The 12,670-nt window shown below is 43.5% G+C and overlaps 1 protein-coding gene across 1 annotated transcript in view; it reads right to left on the bottom strand.

Annotated features, from left to right (window-relative positions):
* The window catches only part of LOC115109120 (microtubule-associated protein 1B-like), a 55,360-nt gene that overhangs the window by 3,592 nt on the left and 39,098 nt on the right, over positions 1-12,670 (bottom strand). Inside the window, exons 3-6 of the mRNA XM_029633725.2 lie at positions 6,446-6,528; positions 3,941-4,081; positions 513-3,834; positions 148-371 (exon numbers count right to left, since the gene is read on the bottom strand). Coding sequence (XP_029489585.2) covers positions 148-371; positions 513-3,834; positions 3,941-4,081; positions 6,446-6,528 — 3,770 coding nt within the window. The remainder of the gene's footprint in view (positions 1-147; positions 372-512; positions 3,835-3,940; positions 4,082-6,445; positions 6,529-12,670) is intronic.

Genomic DNA, 12,670 nt, shown 5'->3' with positions numbered 1-12,670 from the left:
AAACCTGTACACATGCACAAATACTGCATCTCTCTCATCTCAATATCTCTGGTGCTGCTCATGGCAACGTCATTTAACGGAGTCTACGTTGGTTGACATTCTACAGATGTACATAGAAAAAGAGAAATGAGAAGATTGGGGGCTGACCTGCACATCGGGCCAGACAGTCTTTCCCTCCAGTAGAGCGTCGAGAATGGGTCTCATGACTGACTCCTTCAGGGGCTCGTCGCCACTGACGATGTAGCAGGAGGAGCGCAGGCGTCGGAAGAAGTCCACGTCAATGGTGGCAGAGGCACAACCAGAGGGGAGATAAGCCATGTCCAAATAAACTGGTGCACTTCCAGCTGCACTGACCTTACTGCCCAGAGAACCTGCAGGACAGATAGCAGTTAGATATAAGAAGACTAAATGTATTGCAATAACTTGCAAGTACAAACAATTATTTTAGAAAGCAAGTAATGAACGATGCTAATATGCCATCATTCAAAGTGTAAAACCCTGTCTGTGCCTACCTGAAGAAACTGACTTTGAAGTTCCAGGTCTGGAACCACTAGTGGTCGTGCGGGATGAAGGCCTTGTGTCAAGGCTTGAGGTGGTCTTCAATGTACCAGTTGTGCTGCCAGCCTTGGTCTTGCTGTTCAGAGCTGTACTGGTGGCTGACGTTGACCTCTGTGTGACCCCGGCTGGTTTCTTGGTTTTTATGGCGGCACTCTTTGAGGTCTTGCTTGGTGCATCAGCCTCAGGGTCAGTCATGCAGGTACCGGGCTGGGGCGGCAAGGGGGGCAGATCCTTCATTGGGGCTGGGGGAGGGTCCTGAGAGGAATATTGTGCTCCCCTGTTAGAGGAGTAAGAGCTGGGATGGTCATGTGGATGGTGGGGCGGGAAACTCCCAGAGTCCTCGTCTGAGTCCATGTCTGCAGTGATGGAAGGGCAGTCCTCAGTCCCTGGGGGTATGTCTGAATCTGTGGCTGTGTTGAGGGATTCACTAGCAGACGTGGGAGGGGTCTCCTGACCTTGAGGTGAATGTCGATCACTATTAATTCCGCTTTGTGGCTTAGCTAGCTCCTGGGAGTGGTTGCTGTCTTCAGAGAGTTCTCGCGGGCTACCCGTGGCTAGCCCTAGAGACCGATGCTGCTGTTGGTTCTCTGGGGACTTGGAGTGCTTGAATTCACAGGGTGAGACCAGGCAGAGGTCGACATCATGGGGAATGTCAGGGAGAAGACCATGTAGTCCAGGAAGGCGTTCCTCTGAGCCATCCCCTGGAGGACGCGTGTTATGAGATGTACTCAAGGGTAAGGGCATCCCCATTTTGGAGTCAGAATCTGCAAAATGCCCATTTGAGTAGGACCTGTCCATATGGTCTCCCTTGGGTGACTCATCAATAGATGGGAGCACCTGTTCAAAAGACACAGAAAGAGACTCGTCAACTTCTGTCGAGTGTGGGGAACCGATTTCAGCAGGCATGGAGGTAATATTGGGTGAGACAGAGTCAGGCAGCATGAAGGGACTCGGTGTCAAAAGACTTGATTGTTTGTCCTGGGACGACATGGAGTTGCCTAGGTTCCCCCTCAAGGAGCCTACCTCGGAGTTCCTGCAAGAACCCATGATGTGGCAGTCTTCAAACCCAATGCTAGGCACCCTTCCCCCGGGACTACTGTCCTCACCAGAGCCCTGAGCATCCTCTTCAGGTGATTGGTGGAAAGGGGTATGCCCAGCGCTATTAGGGGCTGAGTCAGCAGGGGAGACCAACTCTAAAGTCTTCTCATCTGAGCTAGTGCAAACATCTTCTTGCCCATTTCTCAGGGCCCCATCAAGTAGCCTGTATTCAGTTGGTGTGAGATCAAAGTTCACGCTGTGGTCACTTTTCGGAGTTTTGTCAAGAGGCGAAGTGGTTCCCAGGGCTTTCTCTGGATTTGGCAGTGTCTCCATGCAGGTGAACTTTTGTGGACTTTCCAAGATGTCCCCACTCTCTGCATTTGCTCTTGATCCATTCTCTGCCGCAGGTTGCTCTATTCCTTTAATGTCCGCTATAGTGTTCACTACAACAGCAGTCCTTTCCTCTGATTTTGCATTTTCTGCTCTGAGGTTCTCGAATTCCGCTGTCATGTCTTCAGGCGTTGACATTTTGGAACGATCAGCATCCCCCTCAGAGGCAGAAGCTTTATGATTCTCCGGCTCCTTTTTATCCGTCTTTAGCTTTGCCGCCTTGTTCAATGAGTCTTTCTTGGGGATTGCATCCTTCTTCAATGTTCCATTCTTGACTAAAGGCTTTTTTGCCTCTGCGTTTCCTAATGAAGGTCCAGGTGTCGCTTTTTTGACATCCTTGTTGAGTGGTTTTGTTGGTTTCTTCTCCTCTGGCTTTACCTCCTTCTTGAGATCTTTCTTTTGATCATGTTTGATGTCTTTCTTTGGTCTTGGACCAAGAGTTTCTTTCTTAACTGGTTCTTTCTTTTTCTCCAAATTCTCTTCCTTTTTGACAACACCTATGGAGGCTTTCTCATCCTTTTTTACTTCTTTTTTCTCATCCTTTAAAGGTTCTTTCTTTAGCATAAGCTTTTCAGCCTTTGGAGGCCTTTGTTTAGCATCCCCATCCTTCAATTTGGACTTATCTTCCCCTTCCTTCCATTCTTTATTAGCAATGTCACTTGGAGCCTTGGGTTTGGACTTTATGTCTTGCTTTTTAACATCCCCACGTCCAACTTTGTCCTTCAGCAAGGCACTGCTAGGTCTTGAATCCTTGGGCAGGGACTTAAGGCTCTCCCGACTCTCTGCACGTTTTGGTTGTTTATCTGATTTGGATGCTTCAAGGTCCCTGAGGCTCACGGCTGGATGTTTCAGGAATTCTAGATGCTTTACTTTCTCAAGTCCTTCAAGAATCTTGGCCTGCGGAGTACACCCAGGGAAGAGAACTCGAATGATCTTCTCATGAGGACTGGCAGGATGCCACACCAGTAGAGCACAGATGGAGACAAGGCAAGACAGGGGCATCTCTGAGCCTTTTATGTTAGATCCATTGCCGGGCCAGGTCTTCATGAAAGCCTCAAGGTCTTTACTGCCTTTGACTGGGTTAAGAATGTACAGCTCTAGTCTACCGACTCCCATCTTCTGGAAAAGAATAAGAGGATCAATGCTGGGTCCATTTGAGCGACTAAGAGGTTCTGGATTGATCGTTAGCCTTTCAAGGTGTTGCAAAGTGAGTGCCACTTGGTCGCAGCTCCGCAGTTCTTTGGGATCACTCCGGAATGACTTCAATCTCTCTGGAGCATTAAGGAAAACGACCCCAATCTCAGGGGAAATTAGATTTTTCATCCAGTCCTCATTGATCTGAGAGTCAGTAGAATGTTCCTCCTCCAGTTCTACTGCTTTCCTTTGGAGAAGACTGTTCACCCCTGGCAGATTGTCAGCCCCAATGTGAGTGAGGAGCAGGGAGTCAACTCTGTCCAAATGTCTAACCAGTTTCCAGAAACAGGAGCGAGGATCTGACCCACCATTGACCAGAACGTTGAAACCGTTAACAGCAAAGAAGGCAGAGTCTCCTCTCCCACCTGGAAATACATAGCAGCAGGGGCGGGAGAGTTTGAGGAAGCCTACAGTACTGGGGGGCTCTAGCAACTCAAACGGAGACTGTGGCTCCAGGGACTCTGAGAGGTATTCTGTGAACTCTTGCAGACCTTCCATTTCAGGTAGCACTGATGGTGGGTTTGTTTTGATGTTGATGAAGTCTTGTAGGTTGTGTTTCTCCAACACAGAGTTCTTCCACACCCCAGAGTTGGGACAACTCAGCGTGAGGTTAGCTTTTTGTGTGGGATCTGCAGAGCTCAACAACTCTCCAATCTGTTCAAGGAGATAGAATGGTTTGATGTAAATCTCTTCACCAGCTTAGATTTAGTTTAGATTGATCTGTAACTTGAATGAATATTACAGTAAAATATGAATTCACCTCCTCATCAGCAAATATGTGAATGAAGTCACTCAGAGAGAAACATCCTGTTTGTAAGACAAGATCTCCTGCCTCTTCAACACATTGTCCAGCAAGAACCAACAACTTGTGGCGAGACACATCAGATATAAGCCGGCGCACCTAGTGAAATGGAAAGAAAGTCATGAAAATTAAGCTCCAGTAGCCTTTAATACTCCAAATAGGTCAATAGTATAGACTGTGTTGGTGTTACAGAACACACAGAGAAACAAGGCCTCTCATTCAAGCCTACAGTCTATAATATGATAAAAGGGCTAAATGGCATTATGTTATGGCCAGATAAGACCTTCATTTTGATCCAAATTAAATGCATACCAAAGGCCACAAACAACCCACATTTAAAAGGTATACAATGTAATCAAGAGATCAAAACACAAGGATACACTCCTAGATGTTTCCACTTCACAATAATAGCACTTACAGTTGAACGGGGCAGCTCTGACACTGCAGAAATTTTACAAACTGACTTTTGTAAAAGGTGGCATACTATGACGGTGCCACGTTGAAAGTTACTGAGCTCTTTAGTAAGACCATTCTACTGTCAAGGGGTGTCCACATACTTTTTATATATTGTTTATATATGTTAACATTTTAATGATAAAAAAGCAATCCATCAATAAACTCTATGGCAATATTCTACTGTTAATGGTATAAAAATAATCTCAAGCTGTGAAAAGCAGCACTTCAATGTGGAAAAATCCTCACCCCACCCATCCTTTGCCCAAGAAAATATTTAGAGAATTACTGTTTACATATCCAGTACTAAGCCTACTGCAAATTTTCTTCAGGCATAACATTGAAAAACAAATACCTGAAATTACCAGCAGATACGCTTGCAGAGAACACAGATAAAGCCAGAAACCAACTTTATATTTCTCCATTTAATGCATTCTAAAATATCACAAGTGCATTAAGCATCAGACACAGGCTAAAGGAGATTATGTTGGTGTGAGGAGGGTTTTGTGAATCATTACAGCAGCAAAACTATTTGATTTCCAGTATGAAATGAGAGCCAGATGGCAGGGAAAAGAAGCGTGTTATGCAATGGCAGTGTGTAGTGCAGATGGCATATGAGAAATTGGATCCTTTCCATCTCAGAACAAAGCAATAGCTATGCAAAGCAGAGCAAACCTTAGTAAAATTGCTATTGAACGATAATCAAAGATTACTTCAAGGCGAGGTTAAAAATGTTGATATTTTGTTTAATTACAGAGAAAATTTGTAGACATTTTGCTCTGAGTCATCACTTTCCATCGACTACAATGAAAATGTCAACCAATTCTCTCATTAACTTCTTATGGCTGCAGGGGCAGTATTGAGTAGCTTGGATGAAAGGTGCCCAGAGGTGCCCAGAGTCAACGACCTGCTCCTCAGTCCCAGAAGCTAATATATGCATATTATTAGTACATTTGGATAGAAACCCCTCTGAAGTTTCTAAAACTGTTTGAATGATGTCTGTGAGTATAACAAAACTCATATGGCAGGCAAAAACCTGAGAAGAATATTATATTTATATTATATATATATTTATAATGTGATTTCTGATTTCTGTTGACTCCAACATGGCGGATAATTTTATTTATTTTCTGAGTGCCGTCTCAGATTATTGCATGGTTTGCTTTTTACGTAAAGTTTTTTTGAAATCTGACACAGCGGTTGCATTAAGGAGAGGTATATCTATATTTCCATGGCTACCAATTGTATTTATCGACATTTATAATGAGTATTTCTGTAAAATGATGTGGCTCTCTGTAATATCACCGGATGTTTTTGGAACTGGTGAACATAACGCGCCAATGTATACTGAGATTTTTATATATAAATATGAACTTTATCAAACAAAACATACATGTAATTGTGTAACATGAAGTCCTATGAGTGTCATCTGATGAAGATCATCAAAGGTTAGTGATTAATTTGATCTCTATTTGTGCTTTTTGTGACTCCTCTCTTTGGCTGGAAAAAAGGCTGAATTTTTCTGTGAGTAGGTGGTCACCTAACATAATCGTTTGTGGTGCTTTCGCTGTAAAGCCTATTTGAAATCGGACACTGTGGTGGGATTAACAACAAGATTACCTTTAAAACGGTATAAGATACATGTATGTTTGAGGAATTTTATCTATGAGATTTCTGTTGTTTTGAATTTGGCGCCCTGCACTGTTGTCATATCATCCCGTTAACGGGATTGCAGCCCTAAAAACAAAATATCAATACGTTATTTTTTTGGGGGGGTCAACTACACAGAAGGAGTATAAATAAAATAGTGTAAAAATGGTTGAACTTCCCCTTTAATACTATGTAATACTGACTTTCATAAAGATGTGATTTTATCATTCTGAACATATTCATTTTAAAATACTGGGAAATGAACTATAGACTACCCACAGCATACCTTTAAACTGAATAAAGACTTCAACAACAAGGTCTGATGCTAACAGTGAGAGATTTAGCCTAATTAGGACTCACCTCTGAGCAGACCAACTCATGGGATGGGTTCACCATCACCTGGGTATCCAGAACATCTCCACCATGCTGTAGTGTCCTCTGACCTAGAATGAAGGAGGGAAATGGTCAGAAACCTGAGAGTAAGGAGAAGTGAAAAGGCGGCCTCCAGGAGATGAGGGGTTAAAAAAGGAACATAGCCTGTTCCTTTAGACCGGCAGGCAATTAGTCTGTCATTTACAGACTACACTAAAAGAGACAGATGGTCTGAATGAAACTGCCCATGCAGGCTAATGACAGTAGGCTATATGTGGAGAGTTTGTGAATAACAGACTATGCATCCACTAAAATGGTTGAACAGGTTGTGCAAATCAGAAGTCAAAATCCAATCTGAAAGATCTTACAGTACACCGTTTAGCAGATGTAGAGGCCTTCAGCGTACACTTAAGTCTTGAGCATAGCCAGAGAAAGAGCTCTGCCAGCATCAGAATCAACCAGTCTATAGACACTTCCCTGGATGGAATGCCTCTAAAGAGAAGGCAACAACGCCGATTACATTAAGGCACAGAGCTTTGCATAGCCTAAAGATAAACCCTGGGCCAGCAGTCTGACTGTAGATTTCAGTGCAGGTCTGAAGAGAGAATAGGACAAACACCAGGCAAGGTACTGAAACGAGACAAGGCTGAGGCAAAAACAAAATACCCCAAATGACGGTCTCAACAAAACATGACTTACCAGTAGTTCGAATGGTATTGATTCAACGGTCTTGAATAAGACAAAAAAAAACACAAATTGGTTACCAAAAAAAGCCAACATCTACACAATAATGCTATACAACTCAAAATAAACGAAGGCAAAGCTTCTGAAATATATGTTTTTGTTTTAGGCTATATTTGTTAATAATTCTAGTTATTCCCATGCTCCAAAAGCTGCAATGACATACTGAGGCTATTCAGGCTGAAAAACAACCTGTGATCCACACTACTCCTACTGCATCACATGCCAGAATACAGGGACATTCACTCATGCACTGCACCAAACATCTCCATTTAGCCAACAATTTGCCACAACAACTCACAAGACGAAATGGGAGGGGTGGTGAAACGGTTTCACGACTGGGGCTACATGCTCTAAAAGGTCAAATAATCATGGAAGTCCTGGCAGAAAGCAAGGACAATGTTTTTTATGGGTTATATAGACACACTATAAGGCTGTGGGAGGGGAAGAAAGGACTTCCAGCGAGATAAAGAGGAATAACTCAAAGTAAAAGTAACTGCACAAGCAATTTATGACTAGCCAAGCCTATAGTTGAAGAGAAGCCGACAAAAGACCAAAGTCTCTGGAGTGTATCCATTATCACTATTGAAGCTGCAAAAGTTGTCACTTAACGCACCATGTCTTAACCTCTTGAACCTCTGGGGGCAGTATTTCATTTTTGGATGAAAAACATTTCCGTTTTAAACAAGATATTTTGTCACGACAAGATGCTCGACTATGCATATAATTGACAGCTTTGGAAAGAAAACACTGACGTTTCCAAAACTGCATAGATATTGTCTTTGAGTGCCACAGAACTAATGCTACAGGCGAAACCAAGATGAAATTTCATACAGGAAGTGGGCCAGATTTGAGGCGCTGTGTTCCAATGTCTCCTTATATGGCTGTGAATGCGCAAGGAGAGAGCCTACACTTTCTGTGGTTTCCCCAAGGGGTTTGCAGCATTGTGACGTATTTGTAGGCATATCATTGGAAAATTGACCATAAGAGGCTACATTTACCAGGTGTCCGCTCGGTGTCCTCTGTCGAAACTATTGCGTAATCTCCAGGTGCGTGCATTTTTCCATTTTGAACAGAGGAGAAACCAAACTGCCACGAGTGACTTATCATCTAATAGATATGTGAAAAACACATATTTGATTCTAAACAACGTTTGCCATGTTTCTGTCGATATTATGGAGTTAATTTGGAAAAAAGTTTGCGTTGTAATGACTGAATTTTCGTTTTTTTTCCTTAGTCAAACGTGATGAACAAAACGGAGAGATTTCTCCTACACAAATAATATTTTTGGAAACACTGAACATTTGCTATCTAACAGAGTCTCCTCATTGAAAACATCCGAAGTTCTTCAAAGGTAAATTATTTTATTTGAATGCTTTTCTTGTTTTTGTGAAAATGTTGCCTGCTGAATGCTAGGCTTAATGCTATGCTAGCTATCAATACTCTTACACAAATGCTTGTTTTGCTATGGTTGAAAAGCATATTTTGAAAATCTGAGATGACAGTGTTAACAAAAGGCTAAGCTTGTGAGCCAATATATTTATTTAATTTCATTTGCGATTTTCATGAATAGTTAACGTTGCGTTATGGTAATGAGCTTGAGGCTATAATTACGCTCCCGGATACGGGATTGCTCGTCGCAACAGGTTAACATATGAACAACAAAGCAAATGCACATTAACCAAAAGGTCAGTAGATCCAAAACAGAGTGGATAGTTACCCAAAGGCCCAGTCCAAGTCAGGTGGTTGGTGTAGATGGTCCAGCCAGTCAAGAAGGGAGATTGAGAATGTGATTGTTGCTTGCTGTAGTCATATGTGCTAACAGGTATTGAGCATTGAAATTGATTACCACCCCATTAGGAAAGTAACTAAAGGGTTACCACCCCCATTAGGGTAGTAGCTAAGGCGTTTACCACCCCCATTAGGGTAATAGCTAAGGTGTTACCACCCCCATTAGGGAAAACATCGAAGCAACATAGAAGCATGCACGGCTGTTCTGGATGACTGTGATAACGCTCTTGGTAGTCCATGTGAGCAAGACCTTTAAACAGGTCAACATTCAAAGCCGAGGGGCAGACGGATTACCATGACGTGTACTGCGAGCATGCGCTGACGAAATGGCAAGTGTCTTCACTGACATTTTCAACCTCTTCCTGACAGAGTCTGTAATAACTACATGTTTCAGACCACCCTAGTCAAAGGAAGCGAAGGTAACCTGCCTAAATGATTACCACCCCATTGCACTCATGTTGGTTGCCATGAAGTGCCATTCCCTGTGCCCAAGAACACAATGGCAACCTGACAAAAATGACTACAGACCCGTAGCACTCACGTCCATAGCCATGAAGTGCTTTGAAAGGCTGGTAATAGCTCATATCAACACACTTATCCCAGAAACCCTAGACCCACTCCAATTTGCATAAGGCCCAAACAGATCCACAGATGATGCAATGTCTATTGCACTTCACACTGCCCTTTCCCACCTGGACAAAGGGAACACCTATGTGAGAATGCTATTCATTGACTCCAGCTCAGCGTTCAACACCATAGTACACTCAAAGCTCATCACACGACTCCAACACCATCAATAAGTTTTCAGACGACACAACAGTGGTAGGCCTGATCACTGACAATGATGAGAAAGCCTATAGGGAGGTCAGAGAACTGGCAGTGTGTTGCCAGGACCACAACCTCTCCCCTCAACGTGATCAAGACAAAGGAGCTGATCGTGGACAACAGGAAAAGGCGAACAGGTACCTATTAACATCGGCGGGCTGTAGGAGAAGGTTGAGAGCTTCAAGTTCATTGGTGTCCACATCACCAACAAACTAGAATTGTCCCAACACACCAAGACAGTCGTGAAGAGTGCACAACAAAACCTTTTCCCCCTCAGGAGACTGCAAAGATTAATCATGGGTGCACAGACGCTCATAAAGTTCTACAGCCGCACCATCGAGAACATTCTGACAGGTTGCATCACCGCTCGGTAAGGCGCTACAGAGGGTTGAACAATTTATCAAGGCCCCTGACCAGATATTGTATATATTGGTTCATTAGTGTGAATCTAACTCAGAACTTGAATTACTTACCAAAAGTGTTGAGACTACCTGGCTACCAAGGCTCTCAAGACCACCTCCGCCTTTTCCACATGCTGTGTGTCTGGTTGAGCCCTGTCCTATCAGAGATCTGTGCCCCCTGCAGGGACAAACTTGAGGGGTACCCAGAGCAACATCCGACTCACCACCACGTTGGACGGAGGCAAATTAAAACCACCACAGCATGACTTTTAAGCAAAGGATTACCCTACAACAAAATCCACGCTTTCTTCCCCTCATCGCCCTGCCTTCTTGATATGTGCAATTCCACAATAATGGAGTGATGCACAAGGAACATTTTAAAATTATGCACAAGGATGACTTAATTTTCTAGTTTTACAAAAACACATTTCCTTGAAGAACAGTGCAGATGCAAAGTTTGGTAACAGAATGACAGATTGTGCTGTTGGCGCCATCATTCTGTTAGCAAACTTTGCATCTGCATTGCTCTTCAAGTAAATGTGTTTTTACAGAACTTTGTGGAAATTGTTAAAAGTAGTCCTTGCGCATGGAGCTGTATGGTTTATTTAACTTTGTAATTACTGTTTTTTACTTGACATACATTTTAAAGTGAAAAATCTCAATCTCAGCATCACTCTGTTACTGTGGAATTGCCCATCTCTCATCTTTGATGGCTCTCTGGGCTTTGGCACCATTCGTCCCTTGGAGCAGATCCTTTCTTCCACGGTCAGGTTCTCATTGTACATATACACACTGCAGTGTATAATTCTACTCTGCTTGAAAACAAGGCTGAAAGTGGCCCGAAATATTCACAGCAATATGGCTGAAAGGAAAAAGCTGCACAGTTCCATTTTCTGCCTTTACTCTTCAACTCTGGATGAGTCACAATATGTAGCAATTGTGTAAAATAATTTAATTAGGGTTTTGGTAAAGGAATATGCTTAAGATGCTGCCATATTTCAGATGTGATGAGTCTCCTCTGTAACCATTACTTCTGAGGTGAATTGTAATTCCTTAAGGTTTGCCATTTGCAGGTGTATCCAAACACTCTACCCCCTCCCCAGCCACCAAATCCAACCCTGCAAAAGCACTGCTTCAATATTTCACAGGAATGCATAATTACACACAGGGACACTGACAGCCACCCCCCCACCATCCCATGTGTCTGCAGTGCACTATGCTGGGATAGAGGCAGGTTGAAAAAAAATCTACACTGTAAATCACAGGAGGAGCTACATGACATGTTGCTGGGAGTGGACCAGCTGCTCACGTAACCAGGGCAGCCAGTAAACCACCCCAGTCCCCCTACTATAAAAGGAGACAGTCAGCCTCACAGGGGACAAAGTCCCTTATTCAAAACAGATACCATCTGTCAGCATCAAATCAAAGTTTGTCACGTGCAACGAATACAACAGGTGTAGACCTTACAGTGAAATGCTTACTTACAGGCTCTAACCAATAGTGCAAAAAAGGTATTCGGTGAACTATAGGTAATGAAAGAAATAAAAACAATAAAAAAAATAGTGAAAAATGACAGTAGCGGGGCTATATATAGGCACCGGTTAGTCGGGCTGATTGAGGTAGTATGCAAATGTAGATATGGTTAAAGTGACTATGCGTATATGATAAACAGAGAGAAGCAGTAGCGTAAGAGGGGTTGGCGGGACACAATGCAGATAGCCCGGTTAGCCAATGTGCGGGGGCACTAGTTGTTCGGGCCAATTCAGGTAGTATGTACATGAATGTATAGTTAAAGTGACTATGCATATATGATAAACAGAGTAGCAGCAGCATAAAAGAGGGGTTGGGGGGAGGGGAGGCACACAATGCAAATAGTCTAGGTAGCCATTTGATTACCTGTTCAGGACTCTTATGGCTTGGGGGTAAAAACTGTTGAAGCCTTTTTGACCTAGACTTGGCACTCCGGTACCACTTGCCATGCGGTAGTAGAGAGAACAGTCTATGACTGGGGTGGCTGGGGTCTTTGACCATTTTTAGGGCCTTCCTCTGACACCGCCTGGTATAGAGTTCCTGGATGGCAGACAGCTTAGCCCCAGTGATGTACTGGGCCGTACACACTACCCTCTGTAGTGCCTTGCGGTCGGAGGCCGAGCAATTGCCGTACCAGGCAGTGATGCAACCAGTCAGGATGCTCTTGATGTTGCAGCTGTAGAACCTTTTGAGGATCTGAGGACCCATGCCAAATTGTTTTAGTTTCCTGATGGGGAATAAGCTTTGTCGTGTCCTCTTCACGACTGTCTTGGTGTGCTTGAACCATTCTAGTTTGTTGGTGATGTGGACACCAAGGAACTTGAAGCTCTCAACCTGCTCCACTACAGCCCCATCGATGAGAATGGGGGTGTGCTTGGTCCTCCTTTTCCTGTAGTCCACAATCATCTCCTTAGCCTTGGTTATG

This window comes from Oncorhynchus nerka, linkage group LG25 (genome assembly GCF_034236695.1).
Source record: "Oncorhynchus nerka isolate Pitt River linkage group LG25, Oner_Uvic_2.0, whole genome shotgun sequence".
Taxonomy (NCBI): domain Eukaryota; kingdom Metazoa; phylum Chordata; class Actinopteri; order Salmoniformes; family Salmonidae; genus Oncorhynchus; species Oncorhynchus nerka.
This window is presented reverse-complemented; position numbering and strand designations above follow the sequence as displayed.